Consider the following 23,316-nt stretch of genomic DNA (forward strand, 5'->3'; position numbering starts at 1 on the left):
AATTATCTTGTGGGACAAGCTTGCAACAACAGTAGTCATCTAGCAATAAGGCATGAGGTCAGAAGCATGGGTAATTTTCCCTTTTATTTTATTTTACTGACAAAGCCTAAATGCAGCATAGGACATGTTTGATATGTTGCTAATTGGCAGCAAAGTAATCACAAGTGAAAAAATGTTGCTCAGCTACATGCACAGGGTGCTGGTCAGGTCGCTGCTTTGACTTCTGGGCCTCCTGCAAGATGCATCACGGGACTTCCTACTCTGTATCTATTAATTTATTGGCATATTTTATTTATTTGCGCATAAGTAAAATACATCCAGTACAGAATGACTGGTGAAGTGCTGGAGGAACACCACCCTCCTTTCTCAAGGGGGAGACAGGGAGGTCATCTGCTGGTTGCATGAGCATTTTTAAATGGGATGGACCAATGTGGCCCCAGTGATGTAGTAGTGAATAAAAACCTGGGTAAACCATGACCGTGAGACAAAAGAAAAAACACCAATATATACAAAAAAAAAATGCTTATTTTCCTTAAAAGACATTGTCTTCATAAGACTTACATCAGTTTGATATTACCTACAATATTTACTCAATTTTAGTGTTATTATTTGCGAATGCCTTTTTATTGATAACACATAAAAACAAACATGACATAATCCACCAGGGAAACAAAAAAAAGAGTAGAATATCAGTGAATTTTTGAGAAGATCAAATATTTATTGTAAATTTTAGACATTAAGTTTTATATCAGCCTAAAATGTCCCCCGGTGTCTCAGGTGGGTACATTTTATTTAGCAAATAAAAAAAAGAATACGTTTTTAGGTGGGTTTATCTGCATTCCCCACTTGCATCCCTGCTCAATACAGTCTCTTCCCGGAAAGCAAATCAAACTACATCAGTAACTACATCTCCCACAAGCCTATGCGGATCGGAAGGTTACGTCATTTCCCGTCCCAGCTTCCGGTCGGAGTGTAAATGGGTACATGACACAGTTGTTTAGGGGGATATATCTGCTAAAACCGTTAACGTCCACAAAACTATCGACGTGATATTGAGATCGTAACGGCTGACAGTCCGGTGTCGATCCGCCGTCGGCCGCGATGGAGGCGGTCCCCCGCATGCCGATGATCTGGCTGGATCTGAAGGAGGCTGGGGAGTTCCAGTTCAGCCCGTCCGTCAGGCAGGTGAGCTGGGTGGGGAGTGGAGCAACAGGGCTGAGGTCGGAAGTCAACCAGACTGGGATTATGGATGACTGGATAACCTCATTAGCAAGCTAGCCAACGGACAAACTAGCTATCACAGTCGGTTGGGGGTTCGAGAATGCTCGGGCTCGGCTAGCTAGCTAGAATCTGGCAAACCTCCCTGACCACCGCCTTTGTTTGCTAACGCTAACATGTAGCTGCTTGCTAATAAACAAGCTAGCTGGTCAAGTTGAAGTTCATAATTAGCTGGCTAACGGTACCCAGAAAATATGAATAACTGCTAACAGCGACTACAGTTTCCTAACATGATGAGTCTAGCTCAGCCGGGCCCAGTCAGTCTGCTGAGATGAAACTAATAAACAGTGAGCTCATTGTCACATGCACCTGACCACAGCAGGTTTTCTGGTTATTGAAAGCTATGAAGTCACGGCTCACTGCCAAAACAAAGACTAATTATTATGCCAACAGCCCTAGTACACTTCAAAAGTGTTACTACAAATGCATGGTTAAAGCTTTTCTTGTCATCCGATCATGACGTGACGACATGGCATGACATGACGTGACCATGACAGTCCTCAGATTGGTTTTCGCAATCAGACTGTCTAATTCTTAAGTACAAATAGATTACACATTTTGAGGCGTTTTACTGGTGCAACTTTAACGTAATCCCAGTGTTGTGACTGAGTTTGTATGACTGACGTTTACATCCTTGATGTGATTTGCTCATTGTCATCTTTTTCCGTTGCCCCATTTTCTACCTCCTTTTCCTGATCGAGATAAAATGACAGATCTTTGCCCTCTTGGCTTATTCCTATCTGGAATACTCCACTGGCCTACAGTCAGTGAGCCACACTAGAAATGTGAGATATGACGCAAAGGAATGACGAAATCAGTAATTATTGATCAGATATAGCAGTTGCATTTTCTCCCAATTGAGAGTCGGTTAAAGTGAGGTTTGTTTTGTTTCATCAAAGCAAGTCAGTCCATCCATTTTACACTGTTGCATGAAAGAAGTCATCAAAAAAATAAAAAGCAAGGATGTAGGAGACAGCTGGTGAGAGATTTGTTGTGTTTGGTTGTCTTAGTGGAATGTGGTAGTTCAGCTCCAACACATGCTGTTCCCTTTTCATCTTTTTGTATGGGAGAGAATGTAAAATGTCTATTGCACAATCTGACCGTTTAATGTTGCCTTCCAAGCATGCATACCTCTCAGATTATTGCATAAGACCTTTTCCGAATTGTTGGAGTCGTCTAGTAAATTTGGCTTACATGTAATCCACAGAGCAGGGCTAATTTTAATGTGGTGCAAAGGGAAAAAGAGATAACAGCACACATCGGGAACCGGGACAATGCCTGTCTTGTTGCTGTGTCATTGTACATCTTTCCGGCCTTGTGACCATCCGGCTGGCATAATTTCATTATATTGGACACAGACGTACTAGTGCCATGCAGAGTGAGTATGTCTGAGTATTCAGTGGGGTTGTTTACCTCATGACCTGACATTAAGTAGCTCGATGCTCATTAGATCAGCTCATGGGGACAGTGAAAGTCTTGGCGAGGCATGATGGGATAGGTCCACAGCCTGAAGGAGGCTAAGTCATGGCCGTTGCTTAGGACCAAAGATTAGTGTAATGATTAATTAGCCAAGGGTCAAAGAGAGTTGAATGAAACGGAAATGCTAATAGCACTGTTTTCTCCTGAACTGATATCCTGCATGTCAGATAATGTTAAATATGACTGTGCTGTAAAAAACAAACATCTTAAACAAAAAAATTTTACTCTGGAGTTGTTTTTTTCATCTAAGCATCTCTTTTTGGTGGCAAGCAGGACAGGAAAGTAAAGGAAACACAGTAGCTGACATCCCAAAGCCACCAGCTGCTTTGGCTGTTTTACCAGCCAGCTAGATTTTTCTAATAGACCTTTAGTATAGGACTTCCAAATGATGGCTGGTTACCTGGCTAAGTGACTGGTAGAGAGGACAAGCTTACTATCCACAGGGTTCCTACGCAGGTCTGGAAAGTCTGGAAAAGTATTAAAAACGAATTTGATCATTTCCAGGTCTTGAATAGTTTGGGAATTTGAAAAAATGTCTGGAAAAGTATGGAAAATGTTGTGGGTCAGGTCCGATACACACATAATTATAGCTTTTATGTTGTTGTAGACCCACTTTGAGTCCACAGTTTTTGTTGATGTGAAGAATAATGTTCAGATAGAGGGACGCTCTTATTACCCAGCCGCTGTCAGCATGCATTATATCAAATACAGACCAAAAGCAAATCCGGTCAAGAACATAGGGTCTGGGAAAAATACGGAATTTTAAAATGGAAACCGTGTAGGAACCCTGCCAATCATCTCACATATTCTGATAGCCTATTTGTTGCTGTGAAGAACAATCTTCATCTAGCTATACAGTGATATGACCTAGTTAGCAGGGGCAATATGTCGATCTGCGTAAATCATATTGAACACCAGACAAAATCTTCAAAACAAATCAAGGTCCGGAAAAAGTATGGAATTTTTTAATTGAAAATGTATAGGAACCCTGCATCCACAGTCAAAATTTCCCAGCATTTGGCTTGACGCTAGTGGTGATTTCCCATCTTGGCGGTAAAGCATTTTTTTTGGACCTGTAATCTGACCTCATGTAGGCTGTATTAAAATACAGTTCCTTCACCTGCTGTTTCTGTCTCCTCTCCTCTCCTCTCCTCATCCCCCAGTTCATCTTGAAGAACTATGGAGAGAATCCGGACAACTATAACGAACAGCTGAAGAAACTGGAGACGCTGCGGCAGGTAGGCAGCATCGTGTGAAACTGTGACTAACTGCTCCGCTCTCACAAATCGTTCTGGGGGACACAGCGGAGCCTTCCACGCCTTCGTCTGGGTTACTTGTTATGTTGGTGATGCAGGAAGTGAAGCGTCTGGATAAGAGCGTCAGCCAGATGACTAAAATATGAAATATGAATGTAAATTTAGCTCGGGGATTTGTCTACCATCAACTCCTGTTTGATCATATGAGAGGATTGGTGCTAGTCAAGCCGATTAACCAAACTCTAAATGACTCCCTCTTATAAACAAGTTGGCATTACCTGATCCTCGCACAACTTCTGCTGCTGGGTGCCATTTGAATAAAGGAAAAAAAACAAGATCAGGAAGTGTTTCCAAGCACTCTGTTCACTGTCATGTTATGACTGCTGAGAACGTAACTCAAAAAATATGAATTTATAGTTGTTTCAGCCTGCTGTTGTTGAGACTGATGGTGAGGTTGGGAATTGGTGGGTGAGATGTTGTGTAAGCCTAAGTGTAGATGTAATGTAGATGAGTTTAGGTCTGATCAGTATTGAGATGTAGCTCTGAATTTAACTAGATTTCTATACAAGACACATAGTTGTAGTTGCAGTACATCAGATCACAGTACATAGTAAACATGAATCCCAATGTGTTTTTTTCCCCACTGTGGTTTCCTTGCTTCATTTCATAATGATGATGTAATCCATTAAATATGCAACACCTTCACTCCCTTCAGAAATATAGGTGTGGATTTTGGGGGGGAGGCTCAGACACTCTGTGTTTTTACTGGCTCTTCGTTTTATTTGAAGCACAGTCGAGCTTTGTGATTGGCTCGTCTTGTGGTTGGCTGGTCTAGTTGTTTCACATTCCATTTAATGCATGAATTTAAAGGCATTTTGACAACAAATCAGACTGCCATGCTTCATGTTTTGGTTAATGTTTGTCCTTCAAAACCGTCTCACTGTATTTCACATTGACCAATTCTGCACTACACAGCCAAAGAGCAGTAACTGAATGAGTAGTAGAACTGTGAAAAATGGCTTTAAAGTTTATCTCTTGCCTCGACAAAAGTATTTTTGGAACCCAAATGTATATCATTTAGTAGCATTTATTGGACAAATTTTTGTTGATATTAAATCTGAACCCTGGATATGGCCTCTGACGTATGAAACGCATACAGTAACAAGTAGTTACTTGCCTTTGTTGGGCAGAATAATTCTCACTCTCTCTGCATATTATTCTCATGTAAACTTATATATTTTGTGTCAGTCTTGCTGAAGAAGTGAGGGAAAATGGAGATGCATTGTGGCTGCCCATAGTATGTCAGTGTTATTTGCTGCTCAGAGTGAAAAGTTGGAAGTTGAAATGAAATTTATGTCCCTGCTTCAAAAGCCAGTGGTGGGTGTTGTTAAACCTTTTTATAGAGACGTTGTTGAATCAGCCTCTCTCTTAGCTTATTGTTGACTGCTTCAACAGATAGTTATGTTTAATAGCCGGCTGATATTCACAGTGTTTCCTCTGTAATTTTATGCTTAGTTTGGGAGTAATCTTAACTTTGGTTGCACATCTATCCCTTTTTGGCTCACAGTTATGGTTCTGGTGGAAATTACAGTACTAAAAAAGCTACTCTTTGGAAACTTCATCATGGAAAAACATCAATTCTAAACATAAAGACTAAACTTCTTCACGTTTTCAAGGAAAGTTTGTGCAAATTCCAGTTTTTATTTGACTGCTTCTTTTGCAGAGTTGGTAATTCTCTTGCTGTGGTGGCAAAGCACAGCTGATTAAATAGAAAAAGAAACACTGTGTTTCTGTGTGTGTGTGTGTGTGTGTGTGTGTGTGTGTGCAGAGTGCGGTGAACGTGACGAGGGATTTTGAGGGCTGCAGCACGCTGAGGAAGTATTTTGGCCAGCTGCATTACCTCCAGAGCCGCGTACCGCTGGGACCGGGCCAGGAGGCTGCCGTGCCCATCTCATGGTAGGACAACACACACACACACACACACACACACACACACACACACACAGAAATAAATGGTAGCAGTACAAAGCATACCTTTGCACTCTTGATTATCGGTTGATTGTATTCTGATCTAGGAATTTGCTCTAAATAAGATTGTCAGCTCACTGCCTAAAATGTTAATGTACATACTAAGATTAGACTGATATATTGGTTTGCCAATATTGGCCTTTTATTATATCAAATATGAGCCAGACATGTTGTCCGCTGTCGATATGATGGCGATTCCTCTCCAACCACAGCTACAGAAAAAAATGCCATATAGCCCGTTTCAGAAAAGAACACACCCAACGTACATAACTCAATGTTGTTGTTTTCTCTAAGGAAATACCTTAAGATAGCAAATAACTTAAATGATTTACCACTGTGAGTTTTATTTTCTTTTTGCTTTTACTTAGTAGCTGTCTGATTTTTCAAACGTGGACATCTCAGTTTGGGATGACACTGCTCACTTGTATATACAAATCCACTCATTGTATCTGGGTTATGAGGTGTCATGAGTGCTCACACAGTTTGCATACACACACACTCACACACACACACACACTCACACACCCTACAAAACCCCCCTATATTTTACACTCCATCTGATGTGCTACTATTATCTTTGCCTCTCAGGACTGAGATCTTCTCTGGAAAAACAGTCACCCATGATGACATCAGCTATGAGCAAGCCTGCATCCTCTACAATCTGGGTGAGTTGTGGATCGTCATGTGGAACTCGACTTGTTTTAACAGTTAATTTAAACTGACACTGATAAAGCAGCTAAACTGACCGAGACTCAGACTCATCTTGTTGCCAAACTGGTTGCTCAAACCCTAAATTGCTAACTGACATTGACCGCCAATTATTTTAGACTTGGTTTCAGTAAAGGGATTCATACAGATTCATACTATATATATTTCTGAAAGAAGAAGTAAGAAAAGAAAATGTAAGAAAAAAAATGTTACCCGAAATTCATCACTCAAAAGAAACTCAAAAGCCCTAAAATAGTTGTTAACTTATATGCTTCTCCATAATGACTTTTACTTTTTCCACAGTAAGTTTTACTTTTGTGTCAGTAGTCATTTTGTAAGCAGCAGTGGTCACTTCTCAAATGCCTGGTGTTTTTTGCTGCATGTCACCCACTCTGCCTGCTCCAACCAGCTTTCCTGTTCCCCTTAACTTTATTATCTCATAAAGAAAAAATGTCTTGAAGTAATCTTTAACAAACTGAGACCTGACTCCATGTCAAAACTCTGTAGGGCTACAGAAAATTGCAGAACATACAGTCACCCTGTGTCTGGTCAGTATTTCACCCGTTGGCCCTCCTGAATGTTAAACAAGCCAAATCTGCAAGTCTAACTGAAACTACCTGTTGATTCTCTTTAGGGGCCCTCCACTCCATGTTGGGAGCCATGGATAACAGGGTATCTGAGGAGGTAAGATGCACACACACACACACACACACACACACACATACACACACACACACACACACACACACACACAGTACCACTTACCATTTTCTCTCTGTCCAGGGGATGAAGGTGTCCTGCACCCACTTCCAGTGCTCGGCGGGGGCTTTCTCCTACCTGAGGGACCACTTCAGCCACAACTTCAGCGTGGACATGAGTCACCAGATCCTTAACCTCAACATCAACCTTATGCTGGTAGCTAACACACACACACACACACACACACACACACACACACACACACACACACACACACACACACACACACACACACTCATTTACACACACACAAATGTTTCATGTCTCATCACCCTGTCTCTGTCCCAGGGCCAGGCTCAGGAGTGTCTTCTGGAGAAGTCCATGTTGGACAACAGGAAGAGTTTCCTGGTTGCCCGCATCAGCGCTCAGGTCAACTTTTTACCATCAAATATCATGTATTTCAAAATATGTCATGTCTTTTTACAGGCCAGCAACTCACTTTGTCATTCACTGGCCACAGTACCTGCTGGTTTAGAAAGTTTATCAGTTAAATATGATTTTTATGAGTAGAACAGAACCTCCAAATGATAGTTAGTTACCCACCAACATGGCCGATATGTAGGCAAAGTTTGCAGACTCAGGCAAAAATGTACCAGCATTTGGCTGGTGGCTTATGACTGATTTTAGTTTCTTATTTAATTTATACTGTGTAGTCTGTTTCTTATTTTTCATATGAAGTAGCTCCATTATGAGCAAAGCTTTACTTTCCTGTTCCTCTGCCTTGCTGCCATGTTGACGTTCCAAAACAAACCAACGGACAGACATCTATCCATCAATAATTCTGTCTGTTTTCTGATAGTCTGCCACAACATTTGAAAAGTTTTCTTTAAAGTGATGCACCGATATAAGGTTAAAACAACAGGAGAAAGCGAGAAAGATCACAACTATTATTAAAATATAAGATTTCAAGATGACCTTTTGTATCACACTGCTCTGTGTGTTAGAGACAGTACTCAGACTGGTACGTCATAGTGCTGCTGTCCTGCTCCAGGTGGTGGATTACTACAAAGAGGCCTGCAGGGCCCTGGAGAACTCTGAGACCGCCTCCATGCTGGGAAAGATCCAGAAGGACTGGAAGAAACTGGTCCAGATGAAGATCTACTACTTTGCTGCTATCGCACATGTGAGTCCAGTGGGAGAGAGGGAGTGACTGTGAGAGTGTGTGTGTGCCATTGTGTGTGTATGAATGTCCCTGTGTGTTGCAGAGGTGGTGTGCAAATAGGAAAAGTTGGAATTTGACTATTCAGATGCACACACACGCACACACACGCTCACACACGCGCACACACACACACACACACACACACACACACACACACACACACACATCCCTTCTTTGTCTCAGTCTTTTTTTCTCTCCACAGCTCCATATGGGGAAACAAGCTGAAGAGCAACAGAAGTATGGAGAGCGGGTAGGACCAAATTTCATGCACAGGAATATTTGACCCTTGTGCTCCTTCCTATTCACCACTGCAGTGTTGCCAATAGAAATTTAAACTTATTCTACTGTTGGGAGGCGTTCACATGAGCATTTGTGATACATCAAAAAACGCACAATATCCCATGTATTTCAGTGAGACCTAGGTGTTGAGGGATGACATTGACAGAGCGCAGTGCGTGAATTAAACATCACAACCCAGTCCATCAAAAGAGTTGAAACTAGTTAAAATTTTGATGGACAGCAGGTAAATGTCATCCACTAACAGACTTCATCAGACAGTGAAATTCATACAGACTGCTTCAAAAGGTTTTAAGATTTGATTAACAACGCAGCCTAGGTGGTTTCAACGCAGACACCTTACACTTATTCTAAGTTTCTTTCAATAACGGCATCAGCAAAAAGCCTGCAATGTAAGCATGTCATTTCCTTTTTCTTTCTCACTCCTCTGTCAACATTTTACCGCTCCCTCTCCCCTTTATTTCCTTCTGTCTCTTACCTGGATTTGGATTTTCTGCTTCCCACAGCTGGCTTACCTGCAGAGCTCCTTGGACAAACTCAATGAAGCCATCAAGCTGGCCAAGGTAAAGCTGCAGTTACCCTCCAGCAACTTGTGTATAATGTCTTGTGTGTGTGTGTGTGTGTGTGTTCCCCTTCTGTTATGAACTGACATCTCTGCTGTGTGTCTTGGTACAACCAGGGTCAACCTGACAGCGTGCAAGACGCCCTGAGGTTCAGCATGGACGTGATCGGGGGAAAGTGAGCAAAATGAGCAACAGTTTTGGCATTTTCATGTAGTTGTGCTGGTAATGTGGTACGGCTTCTTCCTTTTGATTTAAATGTTAAAACGTCTTCTCTTTTGACTTTTACCCACAGGTTTAACTCTGCCAAGAAGGACAATGACTTCATCTATCATGAGTCGATCCCTTCTTTGGAGACTCTGGCCTCAGTCAAAGGTAACAGAAGCTTCAGTATATTCGATTATAGATTATAGATTTTGCATATAGTTGTAACATGTTGAATGTTTTTATGTAGAGTGATATGAATAGTCCTACAGTCTGTTGTGTGTCTTCCACTGTCCGTATGCAGTTTGAGGTCCTGTTGTCTTTGTACTGTGTGTGTCAGTGTTTACTATGAGACTCTTAAGTTAAAAATATGTCTCTGTGCCAGAGTCACCAAGACAAATTCCTGCACATTTATTGTACTTGGTGATTAAAGTGATTCTGATTTTGTTATTTTTTGCTCCTTGGACCATACATGCCCAGTCTCTGATTATAACCAGGGTTTTGTATTTGAATTTTCAATAAATGTTGCAGTAATTGCCGGATCCAACACACACTAATGCAAACTACTGCTGGTCAAAGCTGAAATTAGTGAGTTAATCACCTTGGTTCTATGTTTTAAAATTCAGCTATAATACATAGATTTGATCCTATTTGAGGTTTTATATTTTGTTGTCTTAAATAATATAATGCTTTAAAATCAGGCAGTAGAATTCAATGCACTGCCCTGCTGCCATCTTGGATCCAGATAGCTGTGTTAATTGCTAACTTGTGATTGGTGGAACTGCCTACAGGCTTTTGCCTCACATATCCAAAATACCACCAATGAGTGCTGTGAGAAAATTTTCCTCAGGCTTCACTATAGGCACAAATAACATCTGCATCTATTTCTTATGTATGTCAGTATTTGTGGCTTCCCCTTCTGTTGAGCTATCTATTTCCATTTATGAAAACAAGCTCATGTGTTAGTATGCCAGTAAAAGCAGCTGCTCTGCGCCCATAGGTGCCCCGCTGGTGAAGGCTCTGCCAGTCAACCCCACCGACCCCAGTGTCACCGGACCGGACCTGTTCGCCAAGCTGGTACCCATGGCTGCCCACGAGGCTTCGTCTCTGTACAGGTAGATGACAAGTTCATATTAGACGGTTGTTGGGGGCTAGAGGAGTGGGCTTCAGTTTATTTACTCAGTAAAAGACATTGGTTATGCTGCTCATGTCCAAGGTGTGAATGTGTGTAAATGTATGAGTGTGAAGGAGGGTAATGCTGAAAAAGAGCTGTGTGTTCAGTCAGCCTACCCTGCATAAATATAAGTCAAATATGTCTGTGCTAATGGCTGGGTCTCTGTTTTTGCAGTGAGGAGAAGGCCAAGCTGCTGAGGGACATCATGGCCAAGATTGACGGCAAGAACGAGACACTAGAGTGAGTAGATATTGTGTGTTTGCTAACTTTGCCTAAGGCTTGATACTCAAGTGCAGATTATGGACCTGTCCCATGCATAAGAAACAAACAAATCAATTCAATTATATTTTGTATTCTCTACAAATCTACACAGAATCACACCATGCTCAATTGATTTCCTTTATCAAAATATTAATAAACAAACATTTTGAAGCTTTTTGATACCATTCAATGCCATTCCATATCTAGAAATCAACATTGATATCAAAAATCAACGGTCCGGTCCTGATAGGGATGGTTTTTCCCTGGTGTGGCTGGTCCTGGTTTTAACTGGTCCTGTCTCCTCCTGCAGGCAGTTCATGGACTCTCTGGGCTTGGAGCCGGAGTCGGTGGACAACCTGGACATGTACAGCCACATTCCCACCGTCCTGATGGAGAAGTGTGCCGCTCTCAGCGTCCGGCCCGACACCGTCAAGAGCCTCATCCAGTCCATGCAGGGTCAGTGGCAAGGGACACACACACATACACACACACATGTACACACAGGTGTATGCAGAAATAAATAGATGCACTACAAACTCTTCTAGTGAGACTGTGTTTTGGTGTCGGAGTGCAAAGGAAGAGGCAGGTAATGCCTCACACCTTGGCTTCCACCACAGTGTCACAATACTCGAAGGATGAATATGTTCTGGTGATGCAGAGACTTGCTGATTGATGCACTTGGAAAGATGTTGTGAGGTTTTCTGTTACAGTCATCAGTCATAAAGTATGCCTGTTGTCTCTCTGCATTTTGCATTTTATGAATTATTGATTTTCTAGAGCTTATTCTACTGTTGTGCTCATTTTACGACGCTCTAGATAAGAGTGCCAGCTGATTGCCTAAACCATACACACAAAGATGCATACAACAAACAAACATACACACACATCTTCTCCTGCGGCCTGTGCTGGTGTTGTTGTCGATGTTCTTGTTCTGTGTCTTGTTTTTATGATGCTTCTTTTATTGATTTTTATGTTTTCTGTAAGGCGCTTTGAGGCAGTCCTGTGTGTTAAACTGCTCTATAAATAATGGCTCTCTTGTTCCCTCTCCTGCCTGTGCAGTCCTGTCGGGCGTCTTCACCGACGTGGAGGCGTCTCTGAGGGAGATCAGGGACGTCCTGGAGGAGGACGAGGCGGGGGTGCGGGCCCTGCAGGAGGCGGCTGGCCCGGCGGCGGCCGAGGCTCACCCCACGGCGCAGGCCCAGGCCCAGGCCCAGGCCCTGGCCGAGATCCACAGGGACCTGGAGAAGTACATGGAGGCCCACGAGAAGGCCAGCTTCACCAACACCGAGCTCCACCGCGCCATGAACCTGCACATCAGCAACCTGCGCCTGCTGGGGGGGCCGCTGGAGAGCCTGAGGGACGCCCTGCCCCGGCCGCAGCTCAGCGAAGGTGAGGGTGGGGGTGTGCAGGATGCTGTGCTGGTGTCATTTACTGAACGTGTGTACATTTGAGAACTTTCCTTTGACTGTCCTGCCCTGTATCAGCAGCCTCACCAGGGCTACAGCTGGTAAGATGATATTGCCTAAATTAACTGAAAGAATGAGAGTTTTCCAGCTCATGGAGATCTACTCAGTGACAGTTTAAGAATTCTCAGTTCTTGAGTTTTTATGAATGTGGTATGATAAGATGAAGAGCAACAATATATTGTTATATATTTTTTTGTTTAAGAGCTGGAAAGGTTGCAGATATTAAAATGAAGAGGAGATGAAGTGGTGTCAGCTACTTTGCATCCTGAATAATATGTATGTAGTCTGTCATAACTGGAAAATGTCCACATGTGCTACTGCAGTTCTAATGATCATGAGCATATGATGGAAATTTGGATTTTGCCTATCAAAGTGCTGTACCTTGTATGTTACTTTGTTATCTCAAATTTTCTTTAAATTCTTTTCTCTGATTTTGCTTTTTTATACTTGGCCTGACAATGTGTGAAAACATGTTACCTTTTTTAAATATCAAAATTTAAATGCACATTATGAAAAGATTCGGAACTGAAAGACTCACATTTAGTGCACAAACAGGGATACAAGGTCTACAAATAGACAGGCAACGCAGAAAGTGAATAGGTAAGGAAAAGGAAATCAAGTGTTAAATATAGGTCAAAATGTTCGGTGTGAAATCTGAAAATAATTTGAGCTGGTCCCTAAACATTTTTTTAGGTGTTAGAGGCCCTTTTGTTAAAATTTTAGTGTGTTGTCATGTAGATATAAACTGAATGTATCACTGATTATCAATACTCTTCATGGATTGTTATTCTCATATGAGTTGTAAGTGTAATGCATAGTGTGTGTGTGTGTGTGTGTGCGTGTGTGTGTGCAGAGGAGGTGGCGGGGCTGCAGTGTATGAAGCGGATCCTGGGGAAGGTTCAGGAGATGCGGGAGCAGCGGGGCTCTCTGGAGAAGCAGCTCCGCGACCTCATCCAGCAGGACGACATCACCTCCGCCCTCGTCACCACCGAGCGGGCCGACATGAAGGTATGGGCCGCTCATAATGTCAGAAAAACAGAAAGAGCCCTAGAGAGAAATGTTGAAAAGAAGCATCTGCAGAATTAAAATGAGCCCTCCATGCTTTCAGCTTGTCACAAGAGTGCAATAGACAGAATCTGTCTATTGCACTCTTAAAGTTAGTATCAGCGTCGTCTATATAATGAGTTAGCATTAAACAAGGCTTAAACAATAAATTTGCTAAATGTTGTATCTTAGAAATACCACAACTGAACTCCATTAACAATATACAGGGTGTCTGCAAGTTGTTAAAAAGTCATAAATTATCAAAATTTAAGCCTTAAATTATTAAAATATATCTTAAATACAGTAAATGGAGCTCTTCATTTTTCACCATGTAATGCAGTTTTATTTGTAATTTACATAGTTGGACATGATGTTTCTAAACATTTAATTTCCTGGTGTCCTTTTTCTTATTCTGCCCATTTATAGTTTAAGAACTTTGGTTATCTATGTTCAGTCATAAATAGTCTGTTAAAAACATGCATTTTGCATTTCTGGGCCCTGTGTTTTATGGTGGATTTTTTCTTTTAATTCCTTTTCGAGTGCCATTGTCTTTTCGGCTCGGTCTTAATGCACAAATCGACAAGCGAAACGTGTCCTCTAACCAACCCGTGTCCTCCGCAGCGTTTGTTTGAGGAGCAGCTGAAGAAGTACGAGCAGGTGAAGGTGTACATCGACCAGAACCTGGCGGCCCAGGAGAACATCCTGAAGGCCCTGACCGAGGCCAACGTCCAGTACGCCTCGGTCCGCAAGGGCCTGAGCCAGACGGAGCAGCAGTGGAACAGCACCGTCCAGACGCTGGTCTCCTCCTACGAGGCCTACGAGGACCTGATGAAGAAGTCGCAGGAGGGGAAGGAGTTCTACGACGACCTGGAGGCCAAGGCGTCACGCCTGCTGGAGAAAGCCAAGACACTCTGTCAGACCAGAGCAGAGGAGAGGAAGACCGTCCTGGACAGGTTAGGAGGACATTGATAGACTGAGTTTTTAATACAAGGAATGTCTGTTTGTGACAGCTAAATATGAGTTTTCCTTGTATTTTATGTTTACATGTACAGTGTTTGTGAAAAATGAAGTAAAATAGTACGGTCTGGAACTTTCCAAGAGTAGCTTTTTTTGTAGCTTGAGATGGACAGTGAATAAATGAGAAATGTTGGCCTCATGAGAAGAGAGACAAATTCTCAATTTTTCTCTGACTTTCTCTGACTCTTGACCCCTATACTAATGGAAAAAATCATACTCTAATCCCTCATTTTCATGTTGGACCTCTGACCTCTGTTGTTCCTCCTGCTCAGAGAGACCCAGAAGAAGCCTCCAGCTCGGCCCACTGCAGCCAAGCCCTCCCTGCAGCCGAAGGGTTCGGACGCCGACTCGGCCTGCTCTAGCCTGGAGGACCCGGAGTTGGCCCAGCTGAGTGCAGCCATCCTGGCCCTGGGTGGGGACCTTCCAGAGGAGCTCCGCAGCCTCCCGCCGGACATCCCCTCCCTCCCCACCGCAGCGCCTCGCCTGCCCGGCCCCGAGGCCTTCCTCCCCCCTGGTGCCAACCTGGGCGGCAGCACCTCTCTGCCCTGGCCCGGTGCTCCGGCTGCCGGTCTGCCTCGCTTCCCTGCCAACCTGCCCCCACCGGAGCTCCTGGCACGCATCGCTCAGTTTCCTACTTCTGGGCCTCTGGGGACACAGGGGCCCCTGCCACGCGGACCCCACCCTCAGATGCCACCCCAGATGCCTCCACAAATGCCACCCCAGGCGGCTGTGTCAGGGTATGGGCCACCCCCTCCTCAAGCCCCCCAGCCCGGTCCTGTGGCCCCTGCTCCAGTCCGGCCCTCCACCACCACTGTGGATAGTATCCAGACCCCGATCCCCAGCTACGCCCCGACCCCGCGCCACCCCGTGCCACCTGCAGCCTCCACCGGCTATACCATGCCCCCACAGATGGGTGCTTACCCCCAGTTCATGCCCCAACCAGGGATGCGAGGCCCAGCCCCTCCACCACAAGCCCCTCCACCCCAGCAGCAGCAGCAGCAGTACCCCCAGCCGCCTGGGCAGCCGCTGCCTCAGGGCTACCAGGCTGGTCCTAGACCTATTCCTGGCCCTCGCCCTCCTATGCAGGCCCAGCAAGGCTACCCACATGGGTATATACCCCCACAGCAGAGACCAGGCATGCCCCCCCAGTACCAGCAGACATTCCCTGGTCAGCCCCAGCCACATCAACAACATGGCTACCAGCCCCAGCCTCAGATACCACAGGGCTACCAGCCTCCGCAGGGCTTCGTACCCCAGCAGCACCCTCAGATGATGGGCTCCATGCAGAGGCCACCTCAGGGCCAGATGCCTCCTCACGCTGCTCACCCTCAAATGCCCCCCACTTCTCATCCCCTGCCCCCCGCATCCCAGCCCTACATGCACCCTGCCAACCAACAGATGCCCCCTGGGCTCCCTCACCAACACATGTTGCCGCAACAGCAACAAATTCCAATGCATCCCAATGCCCAGCAGATGCCCCCCCACCCACATCAGCAGATGCAGATGCCACCTGGTCCCAGAGCACAGATGCCCCCCACAAGTCAGCCAATGCCTCCAGTCTCACAGAATTACATGCCCCCAACCAGCCAGGCCATTCCTCCTCCCCGACACCCACAGATGCCTCCTGTCTCACAACATATGGCCCCTGGCCCTCAGGCCCACCTGCCAAGGGGCCCCATGCCCCAGATGCCCCCCAATGCCCTGCCACCGCAGCACCACCCCCACCCTGGACAGCCCCCTATGCCACACATGCCCCAGCAGCCCATGCGGATGCCCAGCCAACCCCAGGCTCCGCCCCCTCACTCCGGGGCAGTATGCTACCCCGGAGGGGCTCCAATGATGCCTCAGCAGCCCCTGGCCCCACAGCCCGCGGCCCCCCAACAACCTCAGGCTCCTCTTCCCATGACCCATCCACAGCCTCCTCCACCCTCCACCATGTACCCTGCAGCCCCAGGGGCTAACGTACCTCCAGGTGCCCCACAGCAGCCCACTGCCCTGGGCCCTCATGGTCCACAGGTTCCCCCTGCTCAGCACATGATCCAGCCTTCACCTGGAGGTCCTCCAGTGGCCCAACCACCCAATGCTGTCCCTCCCTCCCCCTCGCCTTCCCCCTCCCCCTCTCCCTCTCCAGGCCCTTCCTCTCTGGGTCTGACCGCCCAGCAGCGACCCGCCCCAGCTCCCACCCCTGGAGGCGCAGCTCCCCCTCCTCTCCCCTCTCCCTCTGCCGTCTCTTCCTCCACCTCCCTGTTCCAGCGGCAGAACTCCAGCACAGACGACCTCCTCTCTTCGAGCCCGGAGAGCCAGCCCGGAGGCCCCAAGGCCCCCACCAACGTCCTCCAACCCACCAAAGCCGACCCCCAGGACGGGGAGCGCCGTAAGAAGAACTCGCAGGGGGTTCTCCTGATCCAGGGCGACCCGTACCAAGCCCCCGAACGAGTCGCCCGCCTCCACGGAGAACTGGAACGTTACCGGGCCCAGGTAGAATCCCTGGAGCACCCCTCGGAGAACGAGGGCGGCCTGTCGGTGCTGGACGCCCGCTGGAAGGAGCTCCAGGATCAGCAGGAGAAGGACGCCCGCCAACTCTCCATCGCTATCGCCCGCTGCTACACCATGAAGAACCGTCACCAGGACGTCATGCCCTACGACGTCAACCGCGTGGTGCTGCGCTCGGGCAAAGACGACTACATCAACGCGAGCTATGTGGAGGAGCTGTCGCCGTACTGCCCGCGCCTCATCGCCACCCAGGCTCCGCTCACCGGCACGGCGGCTGACTTCTGGCTGATGGTGTACGAGCAGAAGGTGTCGCTGGTCGTCATGCTGGTGTCAGAGCAGGAGCTGGAGAAGGTATTGTCTAGTTTAGTTTGCATGGTGCTAAAACATGGAAGTGATAAAAACATGAAAATGAACATAAGCGTAACATAAGAGGGTAAATGGAAACATAGAAATAATAAGATACAAATTGTAAAACCATACATTTGTGCAGGTGAGACAAAGAAGAACCCAAAAGAGCGTTTCACCTTTCACGTCAAGATTTTGATTTGAATAAACCATTTGAAAAAAAAAGAAGTTTCCTGGATATTTCCTGCAGGTGATATGTGTATATCACCTCTGAATCTTTAGTTTAGTTGTTTTATTCTTGAAGGATGGGATGATTTTGGGGTTTTATATTTTTTATTTTATTTTATTTGAATTAGATTTTTGTTAATTTATATTTAGATTTCAGAATATTTCAGAATTCAGAATATTCAACTCCTGTTGATACCCAAATATCAATTCCTCATTTTCAGTTTTTTTCTCCCATGATTCCCTGTTTGTTTAACGCTCTTCTCGATCTCTCCCAGGGAAAGGTTCTGCGCTACTTCCCGACGGAACGCGGCCAGCAGCTCTCTCAGGGACCAATCACGCTCAGCCTGACCACGCAGAAGACCACGCCCACCCACGTGGAGCGCATGATCAGCCTGCAGTACCGCGACCAAAGCCTGAAACGCACCGTTGTCCATCTCCAGTTCACCTCCTGGCCGGAGCTGTGAGTCATTAACTTAGTACTTCAAGCTGTACTAAGCATCAAGATAATATTGATCTCTTCCTGGTTTGAAACAGACTTGAGTCATAGTATTTGTAAATAGTATTTGTTAGTATTATTTGCAAATAATTGTTAGTGGGTATTTTTACCTGCTTGGAGTACCAGATGAGTATGATTTACCTCACTGGGATTAAAAAAAAAAGTTCCATTCAGTCAGAGCTGGAATGTATATTAATTTGACTCTCATATACTTTCCTGTGATAATCTAAACTTAAGTTCATTGCATTGATCTATGTGGTAAAACCCCATCCATCTAGCTTCCATGTAATAATAATAATAATACCTTTATTTATATAGCGCTTTTCAAAACAAGTTACAAAGCACTTTACATACAATTAGAAAAAAGGCAATGAGCAAACAGTAAATACAATTATTATGATAAAATACACCAAAAGATAATAAAACAAAAAAAAAAAAGTAGGCTAAACCAAACCATATCAAGTGCTTCCAAATAGTATTTTTCCCAGTCCTGGTTTGAAAGTGACACACTCCCCAACAGAGTAACTGATCAACTGCGATATTTTCATTCTTTGTATATAATTATTCTGTCGTTCCTTTCCAGTTTACCTTCACCTGTTCCTCTAGAATCTGCTGTAGGGATTTCAGTCTGTTTCAGTCTAACCTGGTTGTCTCTGTATTTCTGAGCAGTGGTCTTCCTGACAGTAAGAGCAACCTGCTGCGCTTCATCCAGGAGGTTCATGGACACTACCTCCACCAGAGACCCTTACACACACCTGTCGTGGTGCACTGCAGGTGGGTGTGTGAGTGTGTTTGAGTGTCACACTGTTAGATATGCAGGCCTACATTCAGGATGGGAATCCCACCTGGTCTTAAACCCACCAATTCCAGTGGTCTTTCCCACTTCTTCATAAAAGCTTGTATTTTCCATTTAATACCATAATACCATAACTCCAGTGTCAACACATCAGTAATTGGAGGTATATTATACCAAGCTTCAAATTTAATACTGGCTGTAAAACAATACTTAAATAAACTTGATACCTTTTTTTTTGTTGAATAAAAGCAAAGTTTATTATGTAATTGGGTAAATTATTTGAGAGAGTGACAGTTGCCATAAACTTTTCACCAGGTTAATTTCCTCAGTACAAATGCCTAAAATGAAGAAGATTAAGTAGATTTCTAATGTCGTTCATTACCTTTTTGATGCCTCAAAAATCAGTATGGCATCCACAAGTGTTTTTTCATATCCAGCTATTTTAACATGTGTTATCATATTAACACGAGTGTGTTAATCAACCGGTACACTGTGTGTCTCAGCTCGGGAGTGGGACGCACCGGTGCCTTCTGTCTGCTGTACGCTGCACTGCAGGAGCTGGAGGCAGGAAATGGGATCCCAGACCTTCCTCTGCTGGTGAAGAAGATGAGACAACAGAGGAAGAACATGCTGCAGGAGAAGGTCAGACACACATACATACAAAGTATATGAATGGTTAAATGTTAGTGGTATTTGGGGGTTAATATATGATTCATTTGACAACTTTAAAGTTGCACTAGGCAATTTTACATATTGGCGGCTCCAAATGGCAGGACCTCATAATGTGATGTCAGTAAACTGCACACTATGCACCAAGGTTTTTATCGTCAACAAAAACTAACGAAATAACGAAAACTAGGTGTGAAAAAACATTTTTGTCAACTGAAATAAAAATAAAAACGAGGCTTTACAAAAAAAACGATAACTGAAACTGTATTGTGTGTTTACAAAACTAACTAAAGTACACTAAAATTATAGAGAAAAATGTCTTTAGTTTTGGTCTTTGTCAATTTATGACATACATAAGCCTAGTATTTTGAATTTTTGAATCTTGCCCCTGACAAATACCCCATATTACAAAAAAAGACTAAAACTAACACTGAAACTAATATAAACTAAACTAAAACTAAGCATTTTCAAAAAATATAAACTAAACTAGCAAACCTGCTTTAAAAACGAATTAAAACTAAACTGAAATTGAAAACAAAAAGTCAAAACGAAATAAAAATAAAAACTAATGAAAAATGCAAAACTATAATAACCTTGCTCTGCGGACCTGAATTTCTGGTGGGGGGTGAAAAGGCCCAGCCATCGTTGTTGAGTCCAGGTTTCTCTGGACGGAGCGCTCACTCACTGCTGTTTAGGAGACAGTTTGAAGACTTCCTGCCAGTCACCACATGCAGTGACACAAATAATAACAAGCTTACAAGCCTTTATACCAACATGTTTCTGTCTGTGTCTGTCTCTCTGTCTGTGTCTGCAGCTCCACCTGAAGTTCTGCTATGAGGCGGTGTTGAAGCACGCTGAGCAGGTCCTGCAGCGTCACGGCATCACTACCGCCACCTGCAGCAAGAACACGAACTCTGCAGCCGCCAAGGTTCGATTTAGTCTGGTGCACTATCTTGTAAAATAGTGAAAGTGGCTGGTGGATTTTGGGATTTACCAGCTACTGTGCCCAGTAGATGAAAGACTTGGTTTCCTGCCATAGAGTGTTAGTGTCGCTCTCCCTGTTGTAAAAGTCTAGACCCTGGATCTCATCTCTTCCCTGGTAGCTCCACTCTGTCTGTTGGTCATTTTCGGCTGAGCTCTAATGTTTTTATTTGTTTACCTCATGCATGCCTGATTCTTAAAAAGGGATTCTGTGAGTTCTGGTCAGATGAGGTACTTCTTCACCATCAGTAGAGCAGAGTGCAGTTTGTCTTTCCTGTGTGTTTGTCCTGTTTTCTGAGCCTCTCTGTTTCCCCCCCTGCAGCCGTACTCCAGACAGGAGTCTCAGCAGGACATTGTCCTGGGCGGGGACATGCCCATCAGCTCCATCCAGGCCACCATCGCCAAGCTGAGCATCCGGCCCCCGAGCGCCACCGACCCGGCCATGGACGGCGCCGCCCCCTGCGGCCCGGAGGAGCAGGCCTTCGCCGCTCCGCCCGACCCGTCGCTGCTGGGCGACCTCCAGCCGCCCCGGGCCCCCTCCCCCCCCGCGGACACCCAGCCCCCCTCCTCCTTCAGCCCGCCTCTCTCCTCCCCCTCCTCGTCCCCCGTGAAGGTCCACTCTCCGCCGCCCAACGGCGTGGACTCCGCCTCGCCCTCCTCGCCCCCGGCGGCCAACCACCACCCGGTCCCGGAGGTGGCGCCCAGCGTCAGCCCTCCTCCTCCCCCCGCCTCCTCTGGCCCCGCCCCGTCCTCCCTGGAGCTGCTGGCCTCCCTGACGCCCGAGGCCTTCTCCATGGAGGGCGGGGGGCGGGGCAAGCAGCGGGTGACCAAGCAGAGCTTCCTGCAGCCGGCGGAGGGCCAGGGCCTGCAGGGGCCCCGGGAGGAGGGAGGGGACGACCCGCTCAGCAGCCTGGACCCCCTGTGGAGCCTCAACAAGAGCTGAGACCCTTCTCTCCGTTCTCTCACTTTATCGCCCGGCGTCAAACCAGCCCTTCAGCCCTCAGCGAAGGCCTGTAGCACTTTCTAATCCTACTTTAAAGAATTAAAAAAACACTGAATCCTGGGAGCGACGGGAGCGGCAGAGACGTTTTAGTGGTGTTGATTACCAAGACGTGCCTGGTGGCAGATGGTCGGTATTTGGGTTGGAGTTGGGCGCATTTCTAATGCTTTAGGGGCGCGATCTCTCTCACACACACACACACACTCCCCCTTCATCACTGGTGGCCTGCGCTTCTGGGACCAAATCACTGTGCACTCGTCTGACTGTATCCGTTTATTCCCTCTGTCGCTTTTTGCTGCTTTCTTTCTCTGTCTGTGATGGATGGAATCTGTTCTGCACTTCCCGCCCCCGGATCCGGCCACCTCAGCATCACAATCCCAGCATGCACTCTGCCGTCGTAGCCCTTTCACAGGCGGTCGTCCTGGCAACACCAGGCTGTGGCGGTGTCCGTGCCGGCGGTGGCTGCTCCCGGGCCGACGGTCTGCGATGATTTTAACGACTGGAAGACTGGATTGCACTAAAAGGTGACGCATGCAGACACAGGCCAAAGGCTGGAGGCGGAGCTTGGAGGAGCTGGGCGGAGCTAACTAAGGACCCTACCCCCCCCCATCCCACCTTGATCTACAGTACGTATATCATTATAGTAACACAGAGCAGAATACAAATCAGCACGTTTTAACAAGTTGATTATTTTTCTTTCTTGTCTGTAACACTGTAAATATCTTAAATAAAATTAGACTATTCCAGCTGTCTGTCTTTCTTAAGGCGTATTACACATTAGAAAGATATAAAATAAACCCAGTAGACACAACCTGCTGTGGTATCAAAGCCTCTTTATTTGAAAATTAGTACAAAGTTTTGCGCCTGTGTTACAAAATAGTAAATAACATTAGTTGCCTCCACTACAGCCTGCGTACCTTGTAGCCAGCCGATGAAGAGAGGAGGCTGGAGGGGGAGAGGAGCTCAGACTGCATCTCCACAGGAACGGAAAGAAATCTGGTTTTTAACTCTTCGCAGCACAGCTCTGATTTTCTCACAGCTGTCTAAACAGCGAGAAACGGATCAGACGCGGACCGCGGGAGTTAAAAATCTGATTGTTTTTCTGTTCTTGTGGGGAGGCAGCCATGAACATCGTCCCGTTCCTCTGCCCCGACTCCCCTCTGAGAGGACAGAAGGATGTAGAAGCTGCATCCCAGCTCTTTTCCACAAACTCTTGATATGGTTTAGTGACAGCTGGATGAATGATAGCAGTTGGGACATAAAACGTGTTTGAAGTTAACGATGGATTGCGGTTAGTAGACCTTTATCTTCAGGGCAGAAATGAGTCAGCGTTTTGTTTGAGTATTGGGGCAGAACCGTATTCATTACCTGACAAAGGCAGCACTGTGTGGATATTGATTGTTACGTGGATAAGTCCATATGTGATGCATTACAACATTCCTAAGAGGCCAAGATTCAGTTTGCCTACTACTCCCACACCACCCCACCCTTTCCCTCCAGAACACAAATCAAATTCACATTGCCAGAAAATAGTAAAAAAAAAAAAAAAAAAATCTAATAAAGCTACACATTTTCCTCTGTTTCTAAAGCTTTCTCGCCTACTAACAACAAAAAA

General features: G+C 45.6%; 1 protein-coding gene across 1 annotated transcript; it reads left to right on the forward strand.

Moving 5' to 3' along the window:
* Nucleotides 1-969: 969 nt before the first annotated feature.
* Nucleotides 970-22,441, forward strand: ptpn23a (protein tyrosine phosphatase, non-receptor type 23, a). The gene is made up of 24 exons (XM_071524923.1): nt 970-1,185; nt 3,921-3,995; nt 5,842-5,969; nt 6,630-6,706; nt 7,384-7,433; nt 7,533-7,664; nt 7,797-7,877; nt 8,500-8,631; nt 8,873-8,920; nt 9,474-9,530; nt 9,647-9,705; nt 9,823-9,902; nt 10,732-10,846; nt 11,080-11,145; nt 11,477-11,622; nt 12,226-12,555; nt 13,486-13,640; nt 14,298-14,629; nt 14,966-17,537; nt 18,035-18,219; nt 18,925-19,029; nt 19,555-19,693; nt 20,535-20,648; nt 21,024-22,441. The coding sequence occupies exons 1-24, from the start codon at nt 1,102-1,104 to the stop codon at nt 21,642-21,644; spliced, it is 5,883 nt and encodes a 1,960-aa protein (XP_071381024.1). The 5' UTR covers nt 970-1,101; the 3' UTR covers nt 21,645-22,441.
* Nucleotides 22,442-23,316: the final 875 nt, after the last annotated feature.

This window comes from Centroberyx affinis, unplaced genomic scaffold, assembly GCF_046629955.1.
Source record: "Centroberyx affinis isolate AG114_WGS23_722 - 3 ecotype Tasmania unplaced genomic scaffold, CSIRO-AGI_Caff_v1 ptg001249l_1, whole genome shotgun sequence".
NCBI lineage: Eukaryota > Metazoa > Chordata > Actinopteri > Beryciformes > Berycidae > Centroberyx > Centroberyx affinis.